Source organism: Hemiscyllium ocellatum, chromosome 2, assembly GCF_020745735.1.
Source record: "Hemiscyllium ocellatum isolate sHemOce1 chromosome 2, sHemOce1.pat.X.cur, whole genome shotgun sequence".
Lineage (NCBI taxonomy): Eukaryota > Metazoa > Chordata > Chondrichthyes > Orectolobiformes > Hemiscylliidae > Hemiscyllium > Hemiscyllium ocellatum.
Window position 1 is genome coordinate 11,697,640 of NC_083402.1, and position 16,070 is coordinate 11,713,709.

The window sequence follows — 16,070 nt, forward strand, 5'->3', positions numbered from 1 at the left end:
GCTATGGGACAGGAACAAAGGGCAGGCTGTATTTTGGGACAATTTACTACATTAAAGGTCCTACATAAATCTAAATAGTAGCCCTTGCAATCCTCCTGACTTCCTTCAAAATACAATGGGCAGGTTTTCTTGGCTTAAATTTGTTCTCTTTGTACAATAGTGAAGTTTGCATTAAAAACTAAAAAGTCCTTTGGTCAGTTGACAGCTCAATGTGAGTATATTCATTCATTTAACTAACGGATTTTAGTTTAACCTCAAGCAAGGAAGTAAAATCATTTAAATAACAATACAGTGTTTGTAAGACTATCCCTAAAAGTAACTAACTATAATAATAATATTAGTCTATTATAAAAAAAAGTCATGTTAATTACAAAGAGTACATTGGAACAGTTCTGGTTTTATGAACACTTTTAATTGCCATCCCAATTCTCTTCAGCTGTCTAAACCCTAAGCTTTAGAATTCCCCAACTTTTCTTCTCCTCATCTCCTTCACCACTGACACACAATGACAGAAATATATACTATGCGTAACCATCTGCAGTACTATGGTTTTATGTGGTTCAGGTTGAAGCACCTGACACATTTCACTACAGCAAAAAATATTTTATAAATAAGTGGTATATGTCCAAAGCAATATGTACCTTTACTACAGACTGGAGCATATATTTCATCTGCTTTTTGAAATCCAAATTTGGACTCCAACATTCATAATATATGCAGCCAGCAAATTTTACCCCAGTTTTTTTTTTACTTTAATTTATATTTTTATTGAAAAAATAGGTTTTTTAATATTACAAGTACAAAACAATGCCATTCAAAACAGTACAAAAAAACTCAAATAATAAGAGAAAATCCCAACCCGCCCTCATGTACAAATGTGTCAACATATATAGAAAAATACAGCATTAAAAAAGACACAAACTGGCTATTTAACTATATATATAAATAACCAACAACAAACAAATAAATAGTAATAACTCAGCCCAGCCAAACAATATGTTCATACATTCACAGTTCCTCCTCCCTGGATATTGGACTCGTAAAACATAATCGTTACAGCTATATAAAAACACTTGTTAGTGTGACAGATAAATCTGAGTCAAGGTATTCTAAAAAGGGCTGCCATGTCTTGTAAATATTCTCAGTTTTGTGGTGTACCATAAGTATTTTCCTTTCATAGTAAAACTGATTTAAGCTTTAAAAGTCACTCAGCTCCTGATTCCAGTGCAGCCTTGGTTCAAACATGGATAAAAGAGCTAACTCCAGAGGTGAGAGTGACTGCCTTAGCCACCAAGGCAGAATTTGATTGAGGATGGCATCAAGGAGCTTCTGCAAAACTAGAATCTATGTGAATAAGAGGGTAAACTCTCTTCTGATTGACATCATAGCTAACAGAGAATTACTTTCTGAACAGAAAGTCCCATGTTTGACCATCCCAACTTGCCACCAATTGAGGCCCTTAGATGAAGTCAAGGATTATTTAATGGCCCAAGGTGAGTTTAACCCAGCCGCAAGCATGTTGTAGTGTGGCATACCTGACAGGTCCAACAGCATTAACCCTCACCACCTTGAAAGGAAGGATGAGGGCTTCCCCTTGGAACACAGGGTAGAGGGGGTGCCTCACTGAAACCCAATCCCTGCTCAGCCCTTTTATTCCATCAGTGATGCTCAGTAGCAGCAGTATGTACTATTTACAAGTTGCATTGCATTAGTTCACCAAGACACCTTCATTAGTCCCTTCCAAACAAACTACCTCTACCGCCTAGAAGGACATGGGAGCAGATGCATGGGACCACCAGTAGCTCCAAATTCCCCTCAAAGTCACATATATTGCTGCTTCTTCATTGTTGGTGAGACAAAATCCTGAAACTCCTTCAAACACCACCGTGGATCTGTCCATTTTCCATGGATTGCAGCAGTTCAAGAAGTCAGCTCACCCCCACCTTGCCAAAAGCAGTTAAGGATGTGCAACACACGCTGGCCCTGCTATCAACACACTAACATTCTTCACATAATAAAATAAAAATTCTCACCAGTAGCTGCCACGACTGGTCCCAAAGCTCGGGCCAAAGCACCCAGACTGCGAAGAATTCCCATCACAGTGCCTTTTTGATTAGCTGCACCTAAGTTGGAAACAAAGTCCTCACCTTATTGCAATTTTGTTTTCTTTTCCTTGTCCACAGCCTACTTCCTCTAAAATTATATCAGTGACTTACTGAGTGGAGTGAAGGGATGGTAAAATTGCAGATGACACAGATATAGGTGGGAGAGTAGTGAAGGTGACCTAACAAAGATGAAGACCAAGATAGATAGGTTATGTAAGTATGCAAAACTCTAGAGACAGAGTATAAGAAAATGTGAAGTCGTTCACTTCGTCAGAAAATTCTTTTTTTAAATATTTAAATGGTGAGAGCCTATTTTTCCAAGATACAGAGAGATCTGGGTGTTCTAGTGCACGCGTCACATAAGGTTAGTATATAGGAACAACAAATATTAAGAAACTTATCTCACACTTTTCTCTATAATGAGAGAGATTGAACATAAAAGTAAAGATATTCTGATGTAGCTTCGGCTTCCTTATTAGGGGAAGGATGTAAATGTGTTGGAAGTACTTCAGAGGAGGTTTTCTCAATTGATACTTGGAATGAATGAGTCGTTTTACGAGGCAAAGTTGGACAGGCTTAGCTTTGTTTTCACTAGAGTTTTAGAAGAGGGAGAAGTGATGTGAAGTTTATAAAATCACAGGATGCTTTCTCCTGTGAGCAAGTACCAAAACAAGGAGGCATTGTTTCAAAATTAGAGGTCACCCTTTCAAGACAGAGATGAGGGGATGTTTTCTCTGACGATAATGACATTTTGGAATTCTCTGCCTCAGAAACTCGTGGATGTGAGGTCATGTAATATTTTTAAAGCATATAAATAAATTCCTGTCCTGCAAGAGAATCAAAGGTTGTTAGGGTTAGATGGGAATGTGAAATTTAGAACACAAACAGATCAGCCATGATCTTCTTGAACAATGCGGCAGGCTAAATGGCCGATTTTTATTCCTAATTTATACATTCATATTGTATTGATTTCTTCTTAACAATTAGCATCAACTTAACTGGTAGCTAAACTGGAAACAACTTGAATTTGGTGATCATCAGCATATAAATTGAAGCATTAGGCAGCCACCTGGTTCCTAAATAAGGTTCACATATACTTTGCCCTACTCCCCATCCCTAAATCCTCTTAAACTCTAAAATCAACACAACAGCTTAAAGCCATAAAATTCCAAACACACACAATTTCAGTGAAGAATATCCTTCTTATCCCATTCTTAAATAGTCAACTCCATAGCCTGAGATTACAATCCCTAAGTTCTAGATTTTCAAGTCACGGGAAATAACACGTTGTTCCTGGAACGGGGTTTCCACCAACATTACACCTCAAAATCACAAAAGATTGAGAGAGCCCTTTCTCAACAGAGATTTCTCGTGATATTTTTCAATTTTAGGAGGAAATAGGGAAGGTGGTACCAAGGTGAAATTGTTAAATATTTTTTGTAAACCATAAATATTAGGGCATATGGGTAAAGGCAGCTAAGCAGTATCAGGACACACCTCAGATATAGAGTAGAGAGTGTGGTACTGGAAAAGCACAGCAGATCAGGCAGCATCCGAGGAGCAGGAAAATCGACGTTTCAGGCATAAGCATTTCATCAGAAATTAGACATGTGGGCCGGGTTGAGGGGGAAGGTAGCTGAGAATGCGATAGGTAGATGAAGGTGAAGGAGAAGGTGATAGGTCGGAGAGAGGGGTGGAGTAGATAGATGGGAAAGGTGATAGACAGGTCAGGAGCCAATGCCAAGTTGGAGACTTGTGACTGGGATAATGTGGGAGGAGGGGAAATGAGGACACTGTTGAAATCCACATTTATCCCGTGTGGTTGCAGGATCCCAAAGTGGAATATGAGGCTTTCCTCTTCCAGGCATTGGGTGGTAACAGTTTGGCAGTGGAGGAGGCCCAGGACCTGCATGTCTTTGATGGAGTGGGAGGGGGAGTTGAAGTATTCAGCCACGGGGTGGTTGGGTTTCCATTCCCACGTTGTTGACGATGCCCTCCAGCGCATCTCCTCCACTTCCCACACCACCGCCCTTGAACTCCACCCCTCCGAACACAACAAGGACAAACACCCCTGGTCCTCACCTTCCACCCCACGTACATTGCATCATCCTCCGCCACTTCCGCCACCTAAAAATGGACCCTACCATCAGAGAGATATTCCCTCCCCACCCCTATCAGCGTTCTGGAGAGACCATTCCCTCCACAACTCACTCATCAGGTCCATACCCCCCACCAGCCCACACCCCACTCCTGGCACCTTCCCCCTGCCACCGTAGGAAACGCAAAACCTGCGCCCATACCACTCCCCTCACCTCTGTCCAAGGCCCGAAGGGATCCTTCCACGTCTGTCAGAAATTGACCTGTACCTCTAGCAATGTCATTTACTGTATCCATTGCATCCAGTGTGGTCTCCTCTACATCAGGGAGACAGGGCGCCCTGTTTCAGAGAACATCTCTGGGATACCCGCACTCACCAACCCCACTGCCCCTTGGCTGAACACTTTAACTCCCCCTCCCACTCCATCAAGGACATGCAGGCCCTGGGTCTCCTCCGCCACCAAACCATTACCGCCCAACGCCTGGAGGAAGAACGCCTGATATTCCACCTTGGGATCCTGCAACCACACGGGATCAATGTGGATTTCAACAGTTTCCTCATTTCCCCTCCCCCACCTTATCCCAGTCACAACAGTCCAACTCGGCACCACCCTCCTGACCTGTCCATCACCTTTCCCATCTATCCATTCAACCTCTCTCTCCGACCTATCACCTTCATCTACCTATTGCATTCTCAGCTACCTTCCCCCGCAACCCCACTCCTCCCTTCGCATTTATCTCTGAGCCCGCCGGCCCACAAGCCTCTTTCCTGATGAAGGCTTATGCCCAAACCATTGATTTTCCTGCTCCTCGGATGCTGCCTGACCTACTGTGCTTTTCCAGCACCAAACTCTCGACTCTTATGTCCAGCACTTGCAGTCCTCACTTTCTCCCACACCTCAGATGTAGTCTCATTCAGCAGTAGAATATGCATAATAGCATAATGCTCATGTTACTGGATTAGTAATAGCTCTAAGTTAACCATCTGAGGATGTAAGTTCAAATCCCACCTAATGGAATTCTAACTCATTAAACAAACGAGAGTGGCTGAAACCCAGCTGGATCAGTAATAGTCTTTTTAGGAAGGGCGTTTTCAATTCTTGCCCTAATCTAGCCTTTATGTGATTCTAAACACAGTACAATATGGTTGACTCTAAAAGGGTCCTATGAAATGGTCTAGCAAGCCACTCAGAATCCCACTAACGCTGTTTTCGAATAGTTGATATTCTAAGCAAGGTTTGCATGAAGCTCGAGTGCAGGTTGTCATAGTTGTGGGTATGTTCACCGAGCTGAGAAGTTGATTTGCAGAGGTTTCGTCCCCACATCTGCAAGTCAACTTCCCAGCTCCGCGAACATACCCACAAGTACAACAATATTCTCATCAGCATCAGAAAAAAAAACTTTAAAATGCAACAATGTAAACATCAGTAACAAGAGAAAAAGCAATTGAATACGTTGGACAGAAAGAAGGAAGTTTCAGAATTTATTTCTAAACTTTGGGACAATCCAGGGAGCAGCAAATGATTTTTCTGATCCTCCCCCATTCCTGTGGTCAAAGCACTGAAAAGTGGTGGAGACTTGGTTGGATCGACAAAATGCAGCCTTTGTGCACACTTACCGTATCCAGACACCAGAGCAGACAGGCAGGGAATGACTATTGCAGCAGCTGGAACAGAATAGGAAAATCACACCATGAATATCATTCTGATCGAAGGTTTGCTCTGTTCTTTCACCCTGCATTGAAGATTCCTTCTACTCCTCACTGTACAAGCATCCTGACCATCACATAGAACAGTATGGCACAGTACAGGCCCTTCAGCCTACAATGTTGTGCTGAGCATTTATCCTGATCTAAGATCAACCTAACCTACACGCCCCTCAATTTACTGCCGTCCATGTGCTTGTCAAGCAGTCACTTAAATGTCCCTAATATCTCTGACACTGCTACTACTGCTGGCAGTCCATCCACACTGACCACTCTCTGCATAAAGAACCAACCTTTGACATCTCCCCTATACCTTCCTCCAATCACCTTAAAAATATGACCCCTCGTGACAGCCATTTCTATCCTGGGGAGAAGTCTCTAGCCATCTATCTCTACCTCTCATTACCTTGTACACCTCTATCAGGTCACCTCGCTTCCTTCTCCCCAGTGTGAAAAGCCCTAGCTCACTCAACCTCTCTTCATAAGACAAGCCCTCCAGTCCAGGCAACATCCTGGTAAATCTCCTCTGCACCCTCTCTAAAGCATCTACAACCTCCCTATAATGAGGTGACCAGACCTGGACAAATATTCCAAGTGTGGTCTAACCAGGGTTCTGTAGAGCTGCAGCAAAACCTCACGACTCTTAAACTCAATCCCCCTGCGAATGAAAGCCAAAACAGCATACACTTTCTTAACAACCCTATCACTTGGGTGTCAATTTTGAGGGAATCTATGTACGTGGACCCCAAGATCCTGCTGCTCCTCAACGTCCACTGCCAAGAATCCTATATTTAACCCTGTATTCAGCACTCAAATTTGACCTTCCAAAATGAATCACTTCACATTTACCCAGGTTGAACTCCATCTGCCACTTCTCAGCCCAGTTCCGCATCCTGTCAATGTCTTGCTGTAGCCTGCAACAGCCCTCGACACTATCTACAACACCACTGACCTTTGTGTCATCAGCAAACTTACTAACCCACCCTTACACCTCTTCATCCAAGTACATTATAAAAACTACGAAGAGCTGAGGCCCAAGGACAGATCCCTGCGGGACAGCAATGATCACCAGCCCCCAGGCGGAATACTTTTCATCCACTACCACTCACTGTCTTCTTTCAGCCAGTCAATTCTGTATCCAGACAGCCAAATTTCCCTGTATCCCAGACCTCCTAACTTTCTAAATGAGCCTACCATGGTGAACATTATCAAATGCCTTACTAAAATCTACATCCACTGTTAACCTTCGTCAACTTGTCTCACCACATCCTCAAAGAACACAATATGCTTCAGAGGCATGACCTACCCTCATAAAACCATGCTGACAGTCTTTAATCAAACTATGTTTTTCCATAAATCCTATCTCTCAGAATCCTTTCCAGTACCTTGCTTACCACAGATGTAAGACTGACTGGTCTGTAATTCCCAGGAATTTCCCTATTCCCGTTCTTGCACAGAGGAACAACATTCGCCTCCCTCCAATCATCCAGTACTACTCCCATGGAGAGTGAGGATGCAAAGATCATCACTAGAGGCGCAGCAATCTCATTCCCCACTTCCCGTAGTAACCTTGGATATATCTGGTCTGGCCCTGGGGACTTCTCTATTTTGATGCTTCCCAGAATTTCCAGCACATACACGTTCTTAATATTAATCTATTCAAGCCTATTAACCTGGTCCATGGTGTTCTCGCTATCAACAAGGTCCCTCTCTCTAGTGAATACTGAAGCATAAACTCATTCAGGGCCTCCCCTACCTCTTCAATCTCCAGGCACAAGTTCCCTCCACTATCCCCGATCGGCCCTATCTTCTCTCTGATCATTCTCTTATTCCTCACGTACGTGTAGAACACCTTTGGGTTTTCCCTAATCCTTCCCACCAAGGCTTTCTCGTCACCCCTCCTAGCTCTCGACTCCACTTTCAAGGAACTATGAAACTGCACCCCAAGGTCTCTTTATTCAGCACCACTTTCCAGGACTTTACCATCAAGTGTATAAGTCCTGCCCTGATTTGCCTTTCCAAACTGCGGGACTTCACATATATCTAAATTAAACTCCCTCGACCTACTGGCCCAACTGATCAAGATCCTGCTGTACTGTGAGGTAACCTTCTTCTCTGCCCACCACATCTCCAATTTTGGTGTCATCTGCAAACTTACTAACCATACCTTCCATTTATATAAACGACGAAAAGCATTGGACCCAGCGCCAATCTTTTTGGCACACAGCTGGTCTCATGCCTCCAGTCTGAAAAACAACCACTGCGTGCAATTCTCATCTCCCTGCTATAGTAAAAATATTGTGAAACCTGAAAGGGTTCAGAAAAGATTTACAAGGATGTTGCCAGCTTTGAGCTACAGGGAAAGACTGAGTAAGCTGGGACTATTTTCCCTGGAACGTCAGAGGCTGAGGTGTGACCTTATTGAGGTTTATAAAAACATGAGGGGCATGGATAGAGTAAATAGAGAAGGTTTTTTTTCGCTGGGATGAGGGAGTCCAAAACTAGAGGCATAGGTTTAAGGTGAAAGGGGAAAGATTTAAAAGCGACCTAAGGGGGCAACTTTTTCATGCAGAATGTGATGCCTATATAAAATGAGCTGCCAAAGGAAGTGGTGGAGGCTGGTACAACTATAACATTTAAAAGGTTTCTGAATGGGTATATGAATAGGAAGGATTTAGAGGGATATGGGACAAATGCTCACATATGGGCCTTGATTTATTTAGGATATCTGGTTGGCATGGACGAGTTGGACTGAAGGGTCTGTTTCCGTGTTTTTCACCTGTGACTCTGTGACTCTCCTCAAGTCCATTGTGGAGTTATTTTCTAGCTACCCAGTAAGCCTCTAAAGCACTTAAAACACATATAGAAATTCATTTTAGATTTGTTGTAGGATGCCCAACATTGTTCTATGACCTCCTCCGGTTTGCTGACCTGCTGTATTCTCGTAGGAAAATACACGCTCGTGAAAATATGCCAGAGAAGGCCAGCAGGGAGCAGCATTTAATTACCCAAGGGCCAAAGGTCCTTTGAGTTTTCCAGGAGAATTATCATCCAATCTGTGGTGGGCCATTCATCCCATCATATCTATGCCAACCATTTTGAAAATGCTATCCAAGTTAATGCCACATGCCTCTTTTCCCATCATGACATTCAAAATTAGTTCTGGTCATATGTGTACCCATCACCTTTTTCAAAATCACTATAAAATCCAATTCCACCATCCTTTTTTAGAATTGAATGAGTTCCTGCATGAAGAAATTTCTTCTCAATCCTCCTTGCATTCTTTTCCCAGGTTAAATCTGTATCCTCTGGTAACCAACTCAATTAGATTAGATTAGATTCCCTAGAGTGTGGAAACAGGCCTTTCAGCCCAACTAGTCCACACCGACCCTCCCAAGAGTAACCCACCCAGACCCATTTCCCTCTGACTAATGCACCTAACACTATGGGCAATTTAGCATGGCCAATCCACCTGGCCTGCACATCTTTGGACAGTGGGAGGAAACCAGAGCACCTGGAGGAAACCCATGCAGACTCAAGGAGAATGTGCAAACTCCACACGGACATTCGCCTGAGGCTAAAATCAAACCCAGGTCCCTGGCGCTGTGAGGCAATGGTGCTAACCACTGAGCCACCGTGCCGCCCTACCTTCTACAAAGATCGCATAGTTTTGAATACCCCTCTTAAACTTCCACTCAGCCTTCTCTGCTGGGGGAGCTCAATCCCATCTTCTCTCTCCACAGAACTGTAGCTCCTCATTCCTATTAACGGCCTGGTAAGTGTCTTCTGTAGGACTCCAACCAGATCTGGTCCTTGCCAACCAGATCTGCGCTAAATGCTCTAAGCAGAGACCTGACCAGTAAACTTTGGGTCCAGAGTACAAAAGTGCAGAGCTCTGAATGTTGCTATAGTTCGTCAATACTTCTTGTGCATCCAGAACATGCCTTTTCCAGTTCTGAAGCACCGAGGATGAAGGTCAAAACAGAAATTGCTGGGACAACTCAGCAGATCTGTCCTGACAGCATCTGTGAGGAGAAAGCAGTTAACTCCAGTGACCCTTCAGTGCATTCCAAAGAAGGGACATTTATACCAAAACATTGACTCTGCTTTCTCTCCACAGATGCTGGCAGACCTCCTGAGTTTTTCCAGCAATTTCTGGTTTTTGTTTCTGTTTTCCAGCATCCGTAGTTCTTCAGGTTTGTCTTTTGTTGAAGATCAACAGGACCTTGTGTGCATGTACACTGGTCCCTCAAGGTACTAGGTCAGGTGGAGGAAGTGGTCAAGAAGGTAGACACAACAACATTAATCGAGACATAGAATTTAACAGCAAGGAAGTGATGTTGGAGCTGTATAAAATGTTGGTTAGGCCACAACTACAGTCTTGTGTGCACTTCCACAATCCACATTATAGGAGGGATGTGATTGTACTGGAGAGGATGTGGAGAAGATTTACCAGGATGTTGCCCTGGCTGGAGAGTTTCTCTTATGAAGATTGCATCGACTGCGGTTGTATTCCTTAGGGCAGAGGAGACTGAGAGGGATTCAGTCCAAAGATGTGCACGTTAGGTTGATTGGTCAGGCTAAGTTGCCTGTAGCGTCCAGGGATATGCAGGGTTAGCCATGAGGAATGCAGGGTTACAGGGATAGGGTGTGGGGATGGGCCTGGGTGGGATGCTCTTTTAAAGGTCGGTGTGGACTCGATGGGCCAAATGGCTTGCTTCCACACCACAGGGATTCTATGATAGATTTATAAATTATGAGGGGCATAGACAGGATAGATAGGAATAAACTTTTCCCCTTGATGCAGGATCAATGATCAGGAGGCACAGGTTTAAAGGAGATGTGAGGAAAAATGTTTTCACCTGGAGGAACTCTCTGCCTGTAAGGGTGGAAGAGGCAGAAACTCTCAGAACATTTAGGAAGCATTAGATGTACACTTGTGATGTCAAGGTATACAAGGCAACAGGCAGATTGCTGGAAAATGGGATTAGATTAGTTAAGAAGTTGCTTTGACTGGCATGGATGTGATGGAGCTGAGGGCCTTTCTCTATGTTGTAGATCTGTATAATTCTATGAACTGAGTAGCTGCCATTTCAAAGGACAGATTTCAGTCCATCGCATTCCTGTGGGTCACATGCAAGTCAGACTCAGTGAGAACGACAGGTTTCCTTCCCGAAAGATGGGCTTTTATAACCATCTATGTCAGGTTCACACTGAGACTAGCTTTGCATTCCAGGTTTAGGATTTGAATTTTAAATTCCAATACCTTCCATGCTGGGATTTAGGTCTATATCCCCAAAGTATTAATCTGGACCTCTGAATTTCCAGTTTATAGACATCTGCCACAATGACATCAAGTTCCCACAGCAGGGAAGAATAATCAGGGTTTGAGGTGATGTTGCATATAATCTCTGAATTAATACAAAACATTTACAATTTTAAAACAGGCCATTGGCTCAACAGTTTCATATCAGTGCTCATATTCCTCAGGATTCTCCTCCAACCCTTCTGAAGTAACTCTGTGTTTTTCCATTTGTTGTAGGAGATTGGAATAATGATCGATCTTCCCCTAAATGCATCCAGTCCACAAGCCCTTGCGATCACAAATTCCACATTCCACACACAAATGCAGTGGTAGTGTCCCTACCTCACCCACACCAACCAACCTCACTGCCCCATGGCCGAACACTTAAACTCCCCCTCCCACTCTGCTGAAGACATGCAGGTCCTGGGCCTCCTCCATCACCACTTCCTCACCACCTGACGCCTGGAGAATGAGCACCTCATCTTCCACCTCGGGACCCTCTAACCCCAGGGCATCAATGTGGACTTCACCAGTTTCCTCATTTCCCCTTCCCCCCCTCCACCCCCCACCCCCACCTTACCCCAGTTCCAACCTTCCAGCTCAGCACCACCCTCATGACCCATCCCATCCGTCCCTCTTCCTTCCCATCTATCCGCTCCACCCTCCTCTCCAATCTACCACCCCCATCTACCTATTGCACTCTCAGCTACCTTCCCCCCAGCCCACCCCCTCCCATTTATCTCTCCACCCCTGAGGCTCCCAGCTTCATTCCTTATGAAGACCTTTTGCCCGAAACACTCATTTTCCTGCTCCTCGGATACTGCCTGACCTGCTGTGGTTTTCCAGCACCACACACTCTTGTCGCTACCTCTGAACCAGGAGGGCTGGCTCAAGTCCCAGCTGCTCCACAAACATAGAATAACATCTCTGAAACGATTGTTCAGAATAACCTGTAATGGAACGATGGAAAAACTCAGCAGGTCACTGTGCCTCAGACAAGGGGAGAGGTTGAGAAGGTGCTGTCCTCATGGAAACCTCGGCTGATGCAGGAACTGAACCTGCGTTCCTAAACCAGCCATCCAGCCAACTGAGCTAGCCAATCCCTGATCATCCTAATAAAACTTTGTTGCGCTTTCCCCAGTGAATCATGTCCTTTTTTTATTTAATAAAGGACACGAGATCTGTTCTGAAGTACGGTGCATTGAAAGTCACCCAATTATCATCAATGAATCAGAGAACATCGAACATTCCAGCGCAGTACAGACCCTTCGGCCCTCGATGTTGAGCCAACCCGTGACACCAATCTGAAGCCCATCTAACCTACACTATTCCATTATCATTCATACGTTTATCCGATGACCATTTAAATGTTTTTAAAGTTGTCAAGTCTACTACTGTTATAGGCAGGGCATTCCACACCCCTACTACTCTCGGGAGTAAAAAACCTCCCTCTGACATCTGTCCTGTATCTATCACCCCTCAATTTAAAGTATGTCCCCTTGTGCTAGCCATCACCATCCGAGGAAAAAGGCTCTCACTGTCCACCCTATCTAATCCTCTGATCATCTGACAATAACTCTTGGAGAGGTGGGACATATTAGCCAGGCTAAGAGAGCAGGATGATACTTTGTATTATGTAACTACTCTCAGCTCTATTGAAACTCGAGATTCATTTCTTAGATGACAACAGTTCTGATGGTCTGGACCCAAAACTATCCCGTCTCTTCTCATTACCTTCTGTTCATTTATTTGAGACCTTTTTAAAATATCTGATTAAGAAATGGAGCAATGGTTGAAGGTTTACAATGAAGCCTATTAAAATAATCAAGCAGAAGATTTTATTTCACTGTAAATATGCAGCTGTTCAATGCCCGCTGTCTCTATCCTTATTTGCATCATGTCTTCTCCATCCACCACCTGCTCTGCTCACTGACCTCCACCAACTCCCGGCCTTCAGTTTTAGAATCCTAATCCCGGTCTTTCCTTACCCCTGTCAGCTTCTCCATCTTCAGAGGCATCTCCGCTCTCCTAGATTCGGCCTTCTGTTCTATTAATGGCTGTACTTTCAGTTGTCTAGGTGACACACTCTGCAATTCCCTCTCTGGCTCCTTATCTTTCTTTTTAAGGCACCGATTAAAGCCCACCTCTTTGAGCAACAGTTTGGTCACACACCAGAAATCTCCAATTCTCACAGACCCTCAGATTCTGTTTTATGCTGGTCCTCAGAACCTCTTCAGTCTGTTTTATCGTGTTAAAGATGTTCAGGTCAGTGTTCACTATAATAACTTACCGAATGAGTAGAAGAGAAGACCGACGTACAGGACAAGTACAGTGTTGGCCCAGCCAATGATAAGAAATGCTGGGATCAGCAGGGCAATTGCCTGAAGAGAAATTATATTTCGTGAGACGCTGAGACTTTTTCACTGCTGAGGTTGCACTTAAATGGGATGAATGTTACGGCTCTCCCCCAGCATTGGCAAAACTGCCGACTACAGTCCTATCAGGAGAAGTCTAATGGCAGAATGTAGAGGAGACCGCTTCAGGAGCAACGGATACAATAATATCATTTATTGTATCTGTTGCTCCCGATGCAGTCTCCTCTACATTGGGGAGACTGGACACCTCCTAGCATAGCGCTTTAGGGAACTTCTCCGGGACACCCGCACCAATCAACCACACCGCCCCGTGGCCCAACATGTCAACTCCCCCTCACATTCTGCCAAGAACATGGAGGTCCTGGGCCTCCTTCACTGCCGCTCCCTCACCACCAGACGCCTGTTGAAGAACGCCTTATCTTCCGCCTCGGAACACTTCAACCTCAGGGCATCAATGTGGACTTTAACAGTTTCCTCATTTCCCCTTCCCCCACCTCACCCTAGTTCCAAACTTCCAGCTCAGCACTGTCCCCATGACTTGTCCTACCTGCCTATCTTCTTTTCCACCTATCCACTCCACCCCTCCTCCCCCCTGACCTATCACCTTCATCCCCTCCCCCACTCACCTACTGTACTCTATGCTACTTTCTCCCCACCCCCACCCTCCTCTCACTTATCTCGCCACCCTTCAGGCTCTCTGCCTGTATTCCTGATGAAGGGCTTTTGCCCGAAAAGTAGATTTTACTGCTCCTCGGATGCTGCCTGAACTGCTGTGCTTACACTAATCTAGACTCTGGTTTCCAGCATTTGCAGTCGTTTTTAACCTGTCCCCTGGTCCTTAGCTAATGCAAACATTTTTTTGGTCCACCTTGTAACTTGCCAGAATCTTTTTGTTCCAAGAAGAACAATAACATGGTTAAAATCTCCCATCACTGGGATCATTCTGATAAATCTCCACAAACGCTCTGACCAAGTGCCTACAGCCAATACTCTCAGACCTGCCTCAGATCGACAGTATTGTCTTTGAAAGAAACCGAGGAATACTTTCATTCCCAACCTTCTCCCTCCATCCCGTGCTTTCCATCTTCCCTCCCTCTCACCACCATCCTCCTACTGCCCTTCTTTACAAACCATTCGCCCCTCCCTTCCCACCTCTCCTTCCAGAACTGCTGACACTTTTCCAAGACCACCATTTGGAGGCAGCTGGAAGTAATCTAAGTAATCTAATCTAAACAGGCACAGTTGCCTGAAACCAGTCCTCCCCGACCTGTGATCTGAGCCCAACTTAGATTAGATTAGATTACTTACAGTGTAGAAACAGGCCCTTCAGCCCAACAAGTCCACACCGACCCACCAGAGCGCAACCCACCCATACCCCTACATTTACCCCTTACCTAACACTATGGGCAATTTAGCATGGACAATTCACCTGACCGGAGGAGGGAGGAAACCGGAGCACCCGGAGGAAACCCACGCAGATACGGGGAGAACGTGCAAACTCCACACAGTCAGTCGCCTGAGGTGGGAATTGAACCCGGGTCTCTGGCGCTGTGAGGCAGCAGTGCTAACCACTGTGCCACCGTGCCGCCCAGAAGCTCTCCATCACCTACCCTCTTCACAGCTTTCACCTCATCGCCAGGCTTGATTCTTCGAGCGTATCCGCCCTGGACCAATGCCATTGTAATCCCCACAAAGAAGAACATCTTCCCTTGTTGCATACTGTTTAAAAAAATAAAGAGCAAAGATGGCAAGAAATTGTAGCGAATATATTTACTCAGCAGAAAAAGACATGATGAAATAAATGGTCTCCCTACGCATTGAAAGATTCTGTGCATGACACTGGCAAGGTCAGCGTTTATGTTTTGGAGGGCAATTGAGAGTTAAGAACATAAGGACTAGGAACAGGAGTAGACCATTCAGCCCCTCAAGCCTGCTTTGCTCTTTAATACGATCACGGCTAATCTCAGCACACCAGTTCTTCAACCTTTTGGTGATTAAAACTCTGTCCATCTCCCCCTTAAATTTACTCAATGGCCTAGAATCCACTGCACTCTGGGGTAATGAATTCCACAGATTCACAATCGCATTGGTGTGGGACTGGGGTCACCTCTATCCTGAGTGTTACAGTAGCTGAAGGAGGCTATTTGGCCCAACATGCCTGTACTAGTTCTCTAAAGGAACCATTTCCTTATAGTCTTTTCCCCACCTTCTCCCTGCACATTCCCCTCTTTACAATTCACAGTCTGTTTGAATGTTGTGGATTAACCTGCCTCAGTCCCACCCTCAGGCAGTCTGTTCCAAGCCTCCTCCACTTGCTTGTAGGAGAAAGGCCATTAATCCTGTCCTAGCAGTTCGAGAATTTGATTTTCAGTTCCAAAGAAAAAGCTTGGAAATAAAAAACAACCTGCTATCAATTTAAGTCACCTTAAAGCTGTTGGATTTTCAAATATCATTCAGTCCCTTCAGGGAAGGAAACTGCTATC

General features: G+C 44.7%; 1 protein-coding gene across 2 annotated transcripts in view; it reads right to left on the reverse strand.

Annotated features, from left to right (window-relative positions):
• Positions 1-16,070, reverse strand: part of mfsd10 (major facilitator superfamily domain containing 10) — a 61,492-nt gene that overhangs the window by 2,705 nt on the left and 42,717 nt on the right. For both annotated transcript variants that reach the window (XM_060834641.1, XM_060834632.1), the window contains exons 9-12: positions 15,198-15,306; positions 13,503-13,593; positions 5,821-5,868; positions 2,034-2,123 (exon numbers count right to left, since the gene is read on the reverse strand). In XM_060834641.1, coding sequence (XP_060690624.1) covers positions 2,034-2,123; positions 5,821-5,868; positions 13,503-13,593; positions 15,198-15,306 — 338 coding nt within the window. The remainder of the gene's footprint in view (positions 1-2,033; positions 2,124-5,820; positions 5,869-13,502; positions 13,594-15,197; positions 15,307-16,070) is intronic.